Source organism: Cardiocondyla obscurior, linkage group LG01 (assembly GCF_019399895.1).
Source record: "Cardiocondyla obscurior isolate alpha-2009 linkage group LG01, Cobs3.1, whole genome shotgun sequence".
Taxonomy (NCBI): Eukaryota; Metazoa; Arthropoda; class Insecta; order Hymenoptera; family Formicidae; genus Cardiocondyla; species Cardiocondyla obscurior.
In genome coordinates, this window is record NC_091864.1 from 993,595 (window position 1) to 1,010,596 (window position 17,002).

The 17,002-nt window shown below is 43.8% G+C and overlaps 1 protein-coding gene across 5 annotated transcripts in view; it reads right to left on the reverse strand.

The window, feature by feature from the left end:
• Positions 1-95: 95 nt before the first annotated feature.
• The window catches only part of LOC139101155 (uncharacterized), a 166,145-nt gene continuing 149,238 nt past the window's right edge, over positions 96-17,002 (reverse strand). For all 5 annotated transcript variants that reach the window (XM_070654106.1, XM_070654078.1, XM_070654069.1 and 2 more), the window contains 9 exons: positions 9,177-13,427; positions 8,526-8,840; positions 8,374-8,443; positions 7,751-8,157; positions 5,736-7,637; positions 5,456-5,581; positions 5,197-5,363; positions 4,894-5,108; positions 96-4,645 (listed from right to left, as the gene is read on the reverse strand). In XM_070654106.1, the coding sequence (XP_070510207.1) occupies positions 4,221-4,645; positions 4,894-5,108; positions 5,197-5,363; positions 5,456-5,581; positions 5,736-7,637; positions 7,751-8,157; positions 8,374-8,443; positions 8,526-8,840; positions 9,177-13,409 (7,860 nt within the window). In that variant the 5' untranslated portion in view covers positions 13,410-13,427 and the 3' untranslated portion in view covers positions 96-4,220. The remainder of the gene's footprint in view (positions 4,646-4,893; positions 5,109-5,196; positions 5,364-5,455; positions 5,582-5,735; positions 7,638-7,750; positions 8,158-8,373; positions 8,444-8,525; positions 8,841-9,176; positions 13,428-17,002) is intronic.

Here is a 17,002-nt window from a genome sequence, read left to right on the forward strand (position 1 = left end):
AGTAAGATTACAGTTTATTAAATTGAAGTAATCTAGTTAAATTTAATATAGTTTTCAGGATTTTAGCGACTAGGGTTGATGGACAGGAATAAAAATTTCAGTAAAAATACTTGTTTTTATTACATCGATCGGATAACTCGTTATTGTTATTAGCGAAAAAAAATCACAAATATTTTCCCCTTCACTTAGAAAGTTATCGGATCCATCGTGACTCGCTTGTAACGACTACGGTAATGACAATAATAACGATTTCCTCTTTACACGAATCACAGTACGACTCTAATTTGTTCAGCTTCAACGTTGTTTCGAACTAAATCTCTGAAATAAAATATATATTTGTATATATATATATTTATTTATATTTATATATTTGTTCATATCTTTTATATATATATTTATATATATATTCATATTCATATATATATATAATATATATATATTTTTATATATTTATATGTAACTTTTGTTTTTCTTTATTCGCATTAAAGCAGCAGCGTTAACACATTTAGAAGTTTTTTTTTTTTTTTAATATAAATACAAGAAGGGGGGGCGATAGAAGGGATAGGCGTTGTGTGAATGTTACACGACTAAGATAATGTACATCCATCGTTTAACTACTACTATGTATATATGGTACAATAAAAAAGCGCGTAGTCGTAGATGATAGCAGCAGCAGCGGCGGTAGTGATAATAGCTAGTTGCGGTAGTGATAGTAGCAGTAATAATAATAGTAATAGTAAAGAATATTTCTAATAATCGTAACGTGACATATATACATACTTATATTATCTCATATCATGTAACGTGACTATTTCGAGGTCGGTTAATGTTTTATATTATACACAAATAGTATACGCTAATATGAACAAATGTCGTAATCTATATTTTAACTACTTAAGAATAAAAGATACGTAGGTACACCACGGGATCTCCCCATCATTCTATTAGAGAGAAAAGTAAACTCTTCCGCGTTTTCACTCTCCTTTATTTTTATTTCGTTTTACCTTATTGAAAATATGTCGATATATACAATCGGTGTAATGTAATCACGACCTCTATTCGCTTCTCGATATAACGCTAGCTAAATAAAAATTGTAAAGGAGCCGCCCGAGTGCATACGCTGTCACTTGCGCGATATCGTATCGTATTAACATTAATTAATATCACTCAATGTTAATTAGATATTAATTAATTATTTTCGCGAAATAGGAGAAACTTCTTTCTTCTCAACTAGCTACTGTACACACACACGTATTGGCATACGCATCTGTAGTCGGTACACCGTCAAGTGTTATCTCCAAGAATACACGTGGATTTTCCCTGAGACTGATTATAACGATTGAAACCTCTGTGCTACACATGACGTGAAAATAAAACGCGTATTACGGCATCCTAAGCGAAACCGAGCTATCCCGCGCACTTCTTTTTTTCCGTTTCCCTTCGCAAACATCACTATGCAGATTATTAATATCTTTGTCTAAAGCCCAACACAAAAATTATCGCGAGACAATAAGTACAATTGATACATTCTATTCAAATTGATTCGTCCAGGTTCAACTCGCCGGTTCTCGTATAAAATTTTCGTTCTTAAGTTGTTTCGCTAAAGCACGACATCGTTTCGGTAATCAAACCCGCTGATTTATCTCCATTTTATCTCAAAATTTCATGTGCCAAGTTTAAATTAATAACAAAAATTTAATTCTTTCATTAATAAACTTCTTCAGTTTCATAAAAAAAAAAATGTATATAATAAAACTTAAATTTTAATACGCAGTCTGACGCAAGACTTTATTGCGTTATTTTTATTTTTTTTTTGCTTCCTGTTTTTTAACTCTTTAAATTCGCTGATATAAATTTTCGTAAAATTAATCGACGTTAAATGCGACTTAGCTAAGTATATATTTAATACATTCTCTTGCGCTTTACAAAGAGTTTCCTTTTTTATTGAACAGATTATTTTCTCAGCGAGTATTCCGATCACCGATCCGAGGCGTGACCACAAAAACAGAAATAACATTAAAGATAACATGTAAAAAGATATATTATTGCACAGTGAGTGTTTTAAACGGCGTTTCGGCCGCTTTTTCGAAACATAACTGGCTATCTTCTCTACGTTCCTAAAAATAATAATTACATACTAAGACCATGAACGAAACAAAAACGTTATTCCGTGAATTGCACTTCCCACATTACGATTGAGCCATTGACATCTGCCGAGACTTTTGTCCAAATTACAATTGTTTCTATTGGAAGCAATACAAAACGGAGAATTTCTCGCGTTAAAATTATTAGTTAAAAATCGCCCTTTTATGTATGTAAGCATATGTGCGCGTATATATGTGTGTGTATGTACTCACAGTCAGGAATGGCATTCGTGGTGCTGCGACGGCGGCTAGCGTACGTGATCTTGGCGTGGGATGCGTTGAATCTCACACGAAGCACGCGCGTAGATGTGTTGCGGAGCACGGGTCACAGAGGACTGAGAGGGAGCGTGGCCGCCTACACCTCCCCGCACTCGGCGGCCGAGAGAGGGGGAAGTCACGTACGCCAGCCGCCGTCGTTGCTCGCCGCAGCAAATGCCATATCTGCTTTTCAACGTACTATGATACACGCACATGCGTATGCACGCACATTTAGCTCATTATAATACGTACTTGAAAGTACATACATAATATACAATATTAAAAGCAGCGAAATACTATAAATAGAACTAGACAACAGATATGCACCTTTATACGTGTGACGGTGTCTCCTTCAATGGTCAATTGTCGAATATTATTCTGGACTTATAAATCAAAATTCAATTCACCTAATTTTTCAAGCACCTATTCGCAATGATTAATTAACACATGTTAAATACAACTCGCACGACACAATGCACAATTTTTCTAACTTAATAAGAGAAACAAAGACTAACTGTGGTAACATTATCATTCGCAATAGCAATTTCAATTATGTTACACTTCTTTAACGTCGATTCTTGTCTTTCAACGATGTGCTTTGTGGCTCAAAGAGCAAAAATTAATATTAACACGCATAGGCGTTCGTTACAGTTTCACGAAAATCTCGGAATAAAGTTCCTTAAAGTCGGAGAAACTTTTTTGAAGCCACGTGCGAGATAAAAATATATCTAGTATGACAGCTATGTTCTCTCGCACCCTTAAAATAATTATTACTCTCTATTTACGTTATTCTTAATTTTATTTTCTATTCCGAGACTTAGTTCGACAATCGAGGAAAATCTACCGCCAGACTTTTTCATTTTCCTGTTGTCGTGATCGCTCAAATAACACGTCTGTCCCTTTTTCATTCGCCTAAAAGTATTACGTTAACGAACTTCTGATCGTTTACTCAGTCCTTAAGAAAATTAATAAAATATCCTTGTTCTATGGGTATATTACGTATATATCCCAATTAAATACTGCTATATAATGTCACAGGTAGCTGTTTCCCCACTCTTAGCTGCGCATTGAATAGTAGATAGTTTTGTTTAATACTATATCTACACAGCTATGTGCTTCCAAGTTTAATTGCGCGTTACGCTCCCGGCAGAATATCATCATATCACCGACTTTCTTTATTTCGATAATTCACTTGAATGAAGGAACAGAACCGATTATGTGCGTATCTCTTTTATCACTTTAGTCAAGCTCCATTTCCGTTAACTGCACTATAAGAGATCGAGAGAAGAAAATCAATTCGATCAGTTCAATCGGTATCGGTTAATTCGATTTACCTTTGAAGCATAAGATAAATCTAAAAGTCAGTCTTTGGACACATGTAAAAGCACCGATCTTCATTGTTGCATGGATCAGTCTTTCTTTCTTCAAGGACGAGCTTTCCAGGCAAATAGATTTACCTTCAGTCGTTTAATATTCTTTTCTATATATTGCGGAAATTAATTTTATCTTTTTAATTTTTAATCCATCATGAAATTACCAAAACTATCTGATCTAATATAATATTATTTACTTGTCAGCGATATAATTTTTAAATCGCCTAACAATTTTATAATTTTCATTGTTTTAATAGATCATTTTACCTACAGAATAAACTGTTCAGTCCGAATTTTTATTACGTGTCTCTTGTCGCTTTTTTCCCTGTTGTCGCTCGCGTTTCATAGTAGTTTTACCTTCAGCTTTCTTCTGATGTTCCTTGGCCGGAATCGACGTCGATGGTTTTGATGCCTGGGGAGATGATCGCCCCAGAGGCGCCTCTTGTCACCTAAGACTAATCAGCACTTTCTCCACATTTAGCAAGGATTTCACTTTGTCGTTGTATTTGATAAGAGTAACTTTGGAGCCACGTACGTTGATTCGTTCGCCGCCGCTCAGTAAGTGACAACAACGAGTCTGCTCTAAGAAATCCGGTAACTTTAAGTCACGCATGACATCACGGTGTGCTATCGCAGGCGGCCCGGAATGAGTTTTCGGATTAATTTGACGGAGAAGAGCATCGCGACTCTTTATCCTTAAAACTGCCATGAGATCTTGAAGCAGCACCCATTTGTCGGGATCGTTATTCAAGGTGAAAAGAACAGGTAGGTTGATGTCGCTTACTTCCATTTCAATATCATCTAATTCATCTGATTCAGGATTATCCAACGGAACATTATCGAACGGATTGTAACCCGTTTCTTCAGGATCTGAATAAAAGACGGTAAAAGAATTTTTATATACGTTGAAAGATAGATATGACGTTCGCCGCGGCGACGGCGATTAGCGTACGTGAATTTTTCCCGACTGAACTTAAAACTCGATTCACATCACGCTAAAATCGCGTAAACTAGCCGCCGTCGCCGCAGCAAACGTTATATCTGTCTTTCAATGCACATATACTATTCATAAAACACTCAATAATTCCGGATAAAAATTTATGCCAACTATGACGTACCTAAAATAGATGATGGACCGACAAATGACCATGGTACAGTAGTACGGCCTTGGATATCAGCCAGGTGGTGTTCTAGAATAGACTTAGCTTCTGTATCAATAGCTAGCATCAACGGCGTTTGTCCGGAATAAGTAGCCAACAACGGATCAGCACCATATGATAGTAACAATCGCACAAGTTCTGTAGCACCATTTTCTGCCGCTTCATGAAGTGGCCTAAAAATAAAAAAATAAATATTAATAAATATTATTCTCTATTAATTTTCAATAATCTATAATTATCTGTATTTGATAAAAATATTACCTAATACCACCGTTAGCACTTTCACTAACATTAGCCCCGTAAGCCAGCAAAAGTTTCGCGATTTCTAAATGACCTTTGGAGCACGCTTCGTGAAGCGGTGTATAACCTGCATTGTCTTTAGGACTCGGTGCGCTATTGAGCTTTTCCAAACAATAAGCAGTCACGTCCTGCAGCGGAATATGAGCAGATTAAATCGTAATTTGCACGAGTCGCCTCGCTAACTTCACCGCATAATATAGCAACATGATCGTTATCTTACCGTGTAACCAAGACGGGCAGCACGATGTAATATGGTTTCTCCGACGCCCTTCTTGATAACCCACGTTCTGATCTCGGATTGAATATCGGCTACGCATTCTGGACTTGGTTTGTTAGCTTGGCTTTGCTGTAAAAAGTATTACGTTTTAAATTAGTTAATTAATTAAACAAATAACGCGTGCATACATTTTTTTTTTAATCTTAAAAAAATTAAAAAAAACTAAAAAAACGACAATAAAATAAGAACATTAATAAAAATAATTAATTTAATGTATACATACTCTCTTCCTGTCTTTCGGCAATGTCTCGTCTTTCTTCAGAGGTTTTTTCTTTTTACGAATGTAATCAAATCCAGAGCGGAATTTTCGTCTGCCAGGGCGAAGTTTCAATTTCTTTTTGTTACGAATATCCAAATCATTTTTATCATCCTCCATTTCGTTATTTTCCTCTTCTCTGGCATCGTTTGTTTCTTCTTGATCAATATCTGTATTAATACGATGTAATTTCTTATTAGCAAGTGACTTGAGTAAATCCTTTCGCCTCTCGGCAGTTAATAAACGACGTTTCGAGTTTACAATTGCTTTTTGACTTCGTAATATACCGGCATTCCTCAAACGAGATACCACTTTTTGTTTTAACGTTCGTACTTTACCCAATGCATTTTCCGGAGTTTCGTTCTGCGAATCATCATCCTGCGATGTGTCATCATGATTCTGCATTGGTGGAGCTGACGCGGGTCTGTCTTCACCGAATACTTCGCGAATAGTCGTTTCTTTCTTTAAAACTTTTGTCTCCATTCTTGTTCTGCTCTTCAATACTAACGTGGAAAATTTATTAGGCAACGTATGATTATTTTTGAACGCGTCACGGAAATTATTGACCGTCTCTTTACGGAAATAACCGAGAAGGACGGAGTTAGTAACTTTAATGGGATTTCTATTATTTTTCAATGCAATTTTATTTTTAGAGCTCTTCGATGTCTCGGACGACAAAAGTGGTGTGAGGCCTGGCGTTGGTAAAAGCTCCGGCTCGTTCGTGCTCTTATTAATATTACTGTTTTTATTACTTTTTAAATTCTGCTTCTTCTTCAAATCCTTCTGACCGCCACTTCCGACTTTCTGCGCGAGAACGTCGACAATAGAATTGTTCTCCGATCGGGAATGTTTTATCATAGCTTTCGGAGGACAGGAAACTGTTGTCGACGAGGTCGCTTCTTCGTCATCAATCTTACTACCGACTCCCATGATACTGAAACTGTAATTAGACTCCATATCGCTGTCTCTTTTATTTCGACCGAGACACACGTCGGAACTATCCATCGATACGGATAACGCCGGCGAGCCGGGATCTAAATCTGGCAGCGACGTGGACAATCGATGAAATCGCGACGGTTTTGACACAGTTATTAATCTGGGTGGCATTCTCAGAGACTTTTTGTATACATAAACCTCTTCTTCCCAACCAGGTCTGAAATCACTACCGTCGCCGAATAACGGTTTCGGTTTTGATTTTTGGGACATTCCACTTTTTGGAGGCGATAATTTTGATTCCTTTTCCGTTTTTATTTTATGAGGAGTAGTATCCCTCGAACGAAGTTTCATACCTTCAGACACGTTAACCATAGATCGTTTTCTAGCACGAAGTCTATCAGCTACTGAGGAACCATGACCGAACTCTGTACTGGCATCGCTGTCCTCGCTCGAGGAATCGCTACCACTAGAAGATTCGAGCTTAATTCTACCACCGCGACGAATTCGTCTCCTCCGACATATTATTTCCTCATCACAATCACTATCTTCCTTTTTTATTTCTTGCCTTGCTCTTTTAATTAACGGAATTTCATCTGAATCATCGCTTGAATGCTTGTCGTCCTCTTTTCTTTCTAATCCAGGTTCCGTCTTAATTTTAATATCCTTAAAAAGATCCGAATCTTTATCTTCTTTACTAGACGGGTCCGGCATTTCTTTTTTAATATCTTCTGGCTTGATTTGAGAATGTGATGCATTGGCATCCGATTCTTTGTCGCTATCATTAGCTGCGTCTTCTAGCTTCGATGTCGCTATATTATCTACTTTTTTTCTACGTCCTCGTTTCTTCGCGGCATCACCTGTGCGCAATTGCTCCATAAACTTATCACAAGTGTTACTCCAAAATGGATCAATATCGTTAATTTTATCATTTTCCTGCAAACAAAAATTACAACGTTTACAAAAATTCATTTATAAAATAAAATAAAATAAAAAAAAAAAATTAATAATAGTAAAAATTAAATTATTTGATTTCTACCACACGTTACCTTTAACTCTATCTTTACGAGATCCGTCGAAGATGCCATGTTCATGCACACAGCATCATTGAGGGGTATTGGAGGTTGTACTTTCGACAACTGTTTCCTGTCTCTTCTCATCTCTTCCAAAGTTTGTCGCTCGAGAACTGGCATCTCGCCTTCAGAGTCACTCTCCCGGAAGTCAAACACTGACGTTTCGGAAGAGCTCCTGCAACCACTCGCCCTAGCCGGGACCGTAGACGCGACCGTAACGGCGACGGGCACAGCCGCCGCCACCGTCATATTGTCCTCGTCAGTTCTCGAAAACAAGCGTCTTCTGGGTGGCAAACAAACCGTCTTTTCGCGCGTTAATTTCGGTGGGCTACCTGCAGACGAACCAGACTGCGGCGTCGATGTCGATGCTGCACTATCAATCTCTGTTTAAAAAAAAAATTACACACAAATATTAAAATTATAAAATAACAGAATTATCACACAAATTGTAATTAATCGAGACAAACAGATTAAATTAATACAAACATAATTTAATATATTTATATATATAATAATATATAATATGTATTTATATGTATTATAATAATAATTACTAATGCTATTAACGTGACAAATTCAATTTTAAAATTTAAAATTACCTCTCGGCGTCGACGACACATCCTGAGGAGGCACGGAAGATGCTTTCGTTGCAAACTGGCCAGTTCCGACCTAAATAAAACATTATAAATCGTGAGGCTAAAGTAATCTTTGCAATCGTGTAAATTAAAGTTAGTTAGAGATAACTACGTACTTGTTTCAATTCCGCCTTCGTCCTGATCTTCGCAGCTAAAATAGCAGCAAGGCCATCGTCCTTGTCACGATGTATTTGATTTTCGGTGCCACGTGGTCCCGCGAGAGAAGCCTCCTTACCCGGTAACGTGGCGGATGCATTCACTCTTGAGGTGTACATACTGCGTGGCACCTCCTGAGTGATCGAGTCTACTGCTCGTGGAACGTGGAACTTGTAATGCGGTGGCGTGTTGCTGTTACGCTCGAGCAAGCTCGCCGCCGTGAACGGTGACAGATTGTGCCTGCCGATGCTCTTAGGCTCAACTGGAGCGACGGCCTAAGGGAATTTCACGGAAATTATCAGAAACGTCAAGCAGACGTCGAGCGTCCGGAGATCAGACGGAGATAGAAACAACTATAAAGATATAAAACCGCTACGTGCATTCATTTTTTTATTACAATTTAAGCTAGAATTAGAATGAATAATTTTGTATATTAAAACAAATAAATAAAATAAAATAAAATAAAATAAAATAAAATAAAATAAAATAAAACAAAATAAAACAAAATTAAATTAAATTAAATTAAAAAAAAAAACAGACAATAATATTTAAACCTAAGATGTTTTATTTAAAAATTTGAGTCTTTTTTTTTTTAATTAATAGTTTTTTACCTTATTCGGGAAACCCTGCTGGCTATGATTGACCAAAATAGGCTGCTGGCTATTAAGCTGTTCATCTCTTTGTTGCTTAATCTCCAAATTGTGCCTCAGTAAGCCACGCACTGTTATGTTGCTGCCGGTGTTGCTAGGTTGATCAACCGGTTGACCACCGGACATCCCGCTCGGGGGACACGTTGTCTTTTGAACTAGTGGCCGGTAACTCGGGTAAGTCAACTGCTGGGGCAAAGGATGTACACTCGCGGATTTCGAAACCGCCGGGTGGTTGTACGACAGCGGCGAGCTTCGTACAATTTTCGAGTCTGAATAAGTTCTTTTATCACAGTATACCGACTGGTACCTCGACGATTCCGACGTCGAGTAGCCGCTGCTGTCGGTTCTTTGATCGTGGACGCCGGGTGTCGTCAGAATTCCGTTCGGCAAAGCAGCCGATAAATTCATCTCCTGCCGTTTCTGCTGTTCGTTCAACGCACTCGTCGTGGATAATTTCGGTTCGATAATTTGCTTCTCGGCGCCTGGCACTCGCCACGCCACTCTGGTCTGTTTGCTGGGGCTTCCCATGCCAAAGATTGCTTCCCCAGGTCTCTTGACCGTCATCCGCTCGCGTTGAGAAAACTGTTGATCGTATTTGGCTCTATTATCTGCTAAATAGTACTTGCTCGAGTCAGGCGGGTAATCCTGGGCGGGCAGCGTGGAAGGACCGAATCGCGGAGACGGATCCATCATCGAGTGATACTTAGAGAATCTCGAGGACACAGAATCGTTTGCCTGGAGGTACGACGAAGACGCGGACGTTGATGACGAGGATGACGAGGACGGGGGAGGTATCAGGCCGTCGTACAGCGGTGACGTGGGGAGCGGACGCTTTTTGAAAGTAGACATGTGCGGTAGCGGTGAGGCGTTCGAGTGATGAGACGAGGGAGGTTGAGCGGACGAAACGTAAAGCTGCTGCGCGGCACTTCTGCGAAGGGAGTTCTCGTGATGCGATTGATGGCGCAGCGGCGTCGAGGTGAAGTCCGGCAGAAAGTCGACCTTGGGTGCGCACACGGTTTGAGGCGTCGACGCCCGGATGCAAGTCACGGACGTGGAGTTTCTCGAGCTGTTGCTTGAAGGCCGATGATCGTACGACGGATATGACGACTGCGCCAGTGCAGATTGATGCACGGCGGCCGGAGGTGGCATCGACCTGTTCACATTGTTCCTAGATATACTCAGGCTGGAGCTGCTAACGTGCTTGTCGGCGGCGATGGTCTCAAGATCGTCCTGCGCCGTGGAATCCGCCGACGTCTTAACCGTCTTCACTGATAAATCCAGAGGAGATTCTCTTTTGCGTACTGCATTGCTCGGTGAAGGTGAGCTCGCTATGACAGCGACCGAGGTGGCTTGAGTGTTTCCGGACGACGTCGGGTTCTGATAAGAAGAGTATTCTTTGTAAGCGTAGCTTTCGGTCGTCATTCGTATCGACGGCTGGTGATGGTGAGAATAGGCCGACGATCCCGCTGACCGATCCGGCTCGTCGGAAGACTGATACACGTGGACCGTCGAAACGGAAGACCTCGCATTACTCGGGCCGCTGTGATTAATAGTGGTCACCGTCGTGCTGCTGGTGGAGTTATTACCGTGATGACTAGGCGCCATCGTAGTGGCATATGATGGCGATGGATAGCCCTGCTGACCACTGTATCGCGAGCTGTACGTCATGTTTGTCACAGTGGTAGTCCTGCCGTTCACAGGTATCGCGTGGTTCACAGCCGAGACTGGCGTCATCGGATACTCAGCTAACCTCTGAGAAGGCGTCGCGGACGAGACTGTCGGCGGCATTACGACAGATTGACTCTTGCTGGTTGCGTTCGCCGAGTGCATTCGTTGTCGCGCCGCCATCTGCGCCGATTTTCCTAGCGACTCTCGCCGATTGGAATGATAAGACGAGAGGGCGGCAATCGGCGGTAAATTATGCGTGTTGCCGTTCCTCTGCGTGGGCGGCCGATGCGTACCATAAGGCGTTGCTGCGACATCTATCATGCCTCTCTTGGTGACGTCCGCGCCGTTATACGTCGCGTGCTTGCCGGCGTTTTGCTGATAACCGCCTAGACTGTTGCTGCCGGACGTGTTCGGATACGCCGTCTGCGGCGGCGCCAACATTTGCTGCATGCCGTAAGACTGGCCGTGGGACCGACTTGGCTGAGAATAATAGCTGCTCCCTTGAGATTCCGGCTGCGAGCTCTTCTGGAAGGAATGGTACGAAGACTGGGACGGTGGCGGCGGTACGTAAGGCAACCCCATCCCCGCGTCACGAACCGCCGCCACGTAATTCGATTGATAATGCTGCGAGGTGGCCGGTGGCAAATTGTACGAGTGCGGCGTTGATCTCGACGAAGCCGACAGTTGTTGTTGCTGCTGCTGATGCTGCTGTTGATGCGGCTGCTGATGCGGCTGCAACGGCGGAGGCGGGTAGGTCGGCGAATGCGGCTGGAAGCTGTTGTGCGGAGAGGGCGTGTGATGCGGAGACGGAGAGGCGTGAGGATTATGCAGGCTGGATACGTGGGGCGACTGCCGCTGCGGCGACGGGGTCGCGTGATGAGGCGACGGAGTGGCGTGGCGCGGCGATGGTTCGTGGTGCGGCGACGGTGTCGTTCCCGCGTGGTATCCGGCCGACGGTGGCGGCATCTGCTGCTGCTGCTGGGAATGACTCGCTGTCATGGCAGCGGGGGAGGACGAGGGGACGCCATGCTGTGGCAGTGGCACCGCGCGATTTCCGTACGAGGAACCGTGCGAATGTGACGACGCGTTTATACGACTAGGATGCTGCTGTTGCTGCTGCAGGGACGACGGCTGCTGATATTGCTGCTGATAGTGCACCGAAGTGGACGGCAGATGCGGCGAAGGAATGTGACCCGGAAGATTCTGCGACTGCGACTGCGAAGGAATGTGATTCGAGGAGGAGCTCCCTGATCCAGGCTGGCGCGGACTCACCGCCTGCGACGACGAAGTGCAAGCGGCGGTGGAAGAGTGCAACCCGTCCGAGCTGTGCGATCTGTCGTTGACGCTCGAGGCGGCCAGACGGTGGACCTGCTGCTGGTACTGACCGGCGGAACGGAAACTCTGAGACGATGAAGACGAGCTGGACCCGTACACGGTGGACCCGCCGACAGAATTCTGAGCGAGCGGCACGTTCCCGCCGTAAGTACCTTGCATTCGTTGCGGTTCCGGCGGACAGTGGCCTTGAGCGACGACGCTAGACGCCGTGGTATTATTTTGTTCTATAGGCGTCGGTCTCGTGCTCGATTGCTGCACCATGCTCGAGGACTGCGCTACATTGGCAGACTGATAAATGGAGCTTTGCGAATACGGAGCCGGTGCGCACTTAGTGATGTCTGGGTGATGGTAACGCGGATAGTACTGAGTCCTCTGCGCGACGATCGGCTGCGACTGCCTCTCGTTACCGGCAGCTTGATAGGCTGGCACAGAGTGCGGAGAGGAAGAGGCGAGCATCTCCGCCGTACTGAAGGACGTCCTGCTGACATTATTAAGCTGCTGATACACCGGTCCGGGGGAATGTGGCGACTGAGGCGGTTGCATTTGATGCAAATGCAACGACGAATTGTTCGACGTCGGCAGGTGAGATTGGTGATGATTGTGATCGCTGGAGGACGAGGTCAACGACGACGACGACGACGACGTCGGCAGCGCTCGCTGCGAGAAGCCCGACGACGACGCGGCGACAGAGGACGATTGATAATTCGAAGGCTGCATCTCGGTTAAAGTGACTGTGCCGGAGGAAGAGGAACTAGGTTCCATGGCGGAGCCTTCGTCGCCTGGCCTCGTATCTGGAACTTCCACTCTGGTCGGCTGCGGCGCGTACGGATCCACGTGCGGGTTCCAGAAATTAGTCCCGCCAGCCGCATTGCTGCTCTCCACGGACGACGAAGGTCTGACGTCGGCGGGATAACGGCTCGACTCCTGGGTATTACCGCTGCTATTGCTACCGTTGCCGCTATTGCTACTGCTATTCGTGGAAGTCGAGATCGACTGGGTCGATTGAACGGGCTGCGACGACGCGTCATGATCGTGCGTCGCTGCCGACGTGGATGAAGCGGGATTCGCGGAGGATGCCGAGTGAAGATTATGATCCACCGACGTGGCCGCGCCGCTACCTGTACTCGGTACGGGTAGTCCCTGAAAGTACTGGCGAGCCCCCTCTAACACGTTCGTGAAGCTCACATCCATGTCACACCAACTGCTAATCTGCAATGATAAAAAAAAAGGTATTTATTATTTATTATTAATTAAAAAAAAAAAAAGTAGCTATTAATTATTATTAATTAACTATTAAAATAATAATCGAAGTAATTATCAATTATTAAATATTATTAACAACGGATTCAGGGTGATAGCTTGTCGAGGATTTAATCTAATCAATTTTAAAGAGAGTCATTTAAGTCTAATCTAACTGATAACATTCGTTAACAATGACAAGTTTGGGTCAAGGTTACAAAGACCGTAGTTCTCTAAATTCGAGCACGAAGGGATACTCTTCTCCTGGGGATTACTGATATGTTCACTCACACGATTATCATTGACTCGGGGAGCGGTCGGCGGGAAAAGAAAACGAGGCCGGAGCATTAATCTTCATTGTCTTGTATTTGTCTGTTACAAGAGGCAGACGTACTCTCCTCGTAACTTCTTCATTTTCATTCTCGATCTCACATTAATCTCGCGACATCGTGGGAGATAAGATCTTAAGAGTGATAAGGGGCGACGAGAAAGATCCAACGATAATTACAAACGCGCGTGAATGCGTACCCTCAAATTAAACGATCGATAAAGAAGACAACGTAATTAAATCGCGCTCCACCAAATTAACGATCGTAAAAATTAAAATTTGTTTAGCTGCGAAAAATTAATTAAGATAGACAAATAATTAGCAACCGATTTTAATGACAGAAATCAAATTTACAATTTAATTCGTGACGTTACAAATTCTACGTATAACATTCAATATTCCGGTAAATTCAAAGATTAATAAATTAACTTCGCTTGTGACACAAAAAAAAAAGAATAAAAAAAAAACAAAATGTCTTTTCACGTGTAATGAATTAAACGCGGTTAAGTGCCACTATCAAGCTACTGTCGCGCAGGAAAAAAAGAAAGTCTCAACACATTCCCGGCTTTTGCTGATAATCGCTTTTTGTTTGGCGAGGGAGGAACAAGTTTTGACAGAGGCTGGGCTGTATCGCGTTTAGTAGTTCCGACAGGAGTTTCGGTTATCATAATAGAGCCGCGGAACTGTGCGCCGTTATTACCACCGCCATCACCGCGAGGCAAATAGCCTCTTCAGCGATCGGCGAAACGTCGAAGGCTCCCCGTCGTCTTCCACTCGAAGAGGAGCTTGTAATATAGATCGTTATCGATCCGGGCTGATCGGGAGAGAAAGAGAGGCTGCGGATAGCGTACGTGTGCACGGCTGGTGCCGGTGTACGCGATCTCGTTCGCGTCGTGGCTTATTGAGATGTGGAAAAAGGGGCGTAGAAGTTAGATATCGGAAAGCTGTAAACGTATATAACGCGGGGAAGCCGTACGTACTGGGACACGCGCCAACACCACCTAACTTCCACCACCGCGACCGAAATAACCTAACCGGCGACGAGGCTAGACAGCGAATAATCGCGAATATCGATGCGAGATAGGATTCCACTCCGGTATCGCTTAACTGTAACACTGGAGGCAGCCCGCAATCGTGATCTCGCCCGGGACAATCGTTAAACCGTAAGCTACACTGTTGTGCGAATATTCAAGAAATCGTGTGACTTCCTAGAAATTTTAAGTGCAAAATTGCATAATTTTTTTTTTTAATATATTTACGCGGTTAATAATTTTAATGAACGTTATTTGTTTATACAAATAAACTCGCTAGGTTTCTTGCAACGTAATTTTACATCTTTTACAGCAGATTTATTACGGTATACGCGTATGTGATAACGCATCTCGTATCTCTTCACGAAATCAGAACGATAACCGCGCGCGTTTTCGGGGCTTCACGGCAAACGCGCGTCTCGCAATATAATACTTTCAGGCTGCGGCGAGAACGCAAGTAAAATTAATCACCCTCGCGGGCGGCCCGGGAAAGTAGCGGGACTTCCTTGGCACGCCGAAATCGCGTCCATTGACTGGAATCGCGAATGTTGGCGAGACTCCGTGTAAACGCTAGGTGGGAATCAATATCGCGCACCCTTGCCGAAGCAACCTGAAGGGCTGCTGGTCCCCTTCGCGCGCCAGTCAAAGGTTCCCTTCCCCCCGTTCATCTCCTGTCCTGTTTCGTCCCTCCGTCCCCGTTCCATTCCGAGCCGTTCTCCATTACATTCTGTCCCGTTACCAGGGCGCGCACACGAACGTAATCCTGCTCGTGTGCCGCATGTGCGGAGGGCGGAAGAGAGCGGCTGTACGCGTGAAACGTGTGCGTGTCTGTGTGTGTATACGTGTACGCGGGGGTGGCGAGGGGACGGTTCGGCTGGAATTCTCACGATTTCAAGCATGGCGGGGCCACTCGATAAGGCTACACCACGGGATAATAAATATCCGGTGCTAAACCAGCGGCCCCCGGACGCCGCGTTTCGGGGGTTCGACCGAGCCGCATTTACGCTCGAGTCGCTTTAAAACGAAGAGCCCGCCCGCCGATAAGATCCGCGACAAATGGCGACCATCCTTCCTCGTCCTTTTTCTTTCCGCGGGCAAAATTATGTGGCGCGCGAGCGCGGTAAGCAGTCTCTATTAATATCGCGGCGGGTAGTATCGATCATCGGCGATATTCGCGATCTCGCGCTCGAAAACGTCCTCCCTTCGTGGGAGTATCATTCATGGTTGATCTGGCGCGATTCTAGATAATGCGAGGTACAATCATCGTGCATGACCGTGCATGTTAAATACACGCCGCTAAATGATTTAAATAATATTCCATTCGATTGTAATACACGGTAATTCGAGTACTTGCGATTAATAATGCCGTCGGTACAGATAGAATTCATTGCATGTTTATGCATAACGTAATTAGACTAATTTGAGCTAATTACAAGCATATTGCAACGAGCCGGACCGGTCACTTCTTTCGGCAATTTCTCCCGGGCTCTTCCGCGTCAAGGATATTGTGTTCGCGCGGATTTATCCGCTATCGTAGCGTCGATTAATCTCGCGTCAAAGGGGACTCGCTCAGATTGCGAGTTCGTGAAACGGGGCATCCGAGTCGCGCGGATAGAATGACGCACAAAGGTCCAGAGTTTGCCGGTGGTTTGCAGGTTGACCGTAGATTCGATGTCGAGATAATCCACCGGCGCTCGATTAAAAGCCGCGCACCAGGGCGGAACGAGGCGGAAGCGCGAAAAGGAGAGCCGGTGGTCCTCGCAAAAGGAGAGAGGGACAGAGCGCAATGCCTTAAGCCGAGTTAAGCCGCGGCTTAAACGACGGCCACGACACCGCAGGCGCGTCTCTGCTTCTCTCGCTTAGAATCCGGCAAGACCAACGAAATCGTTCACGACGTCGCGAACTTGTCTCAATCGGTGCGATTAGCTCGTAACCCGATCTAAACCGCTTCGCCCGATGCAAATCTTGAATCACGACCGAAAAATCGTAGGTTTCCAGTCGAATCAGTGACCAGCTAAATATTACACACTGTAAATTTAACAAATTCACTTAAATAATGTTGGTCAAATTTTCACTATTAATTTTTTTTCCTTTTTTCTTTTTTTATTTTTTTTTTTTACAGTGTATTACGTCAATCACTTAGCGAACGAATACAAAAAAAAGGAAACGTGAGAAATGTATAAACA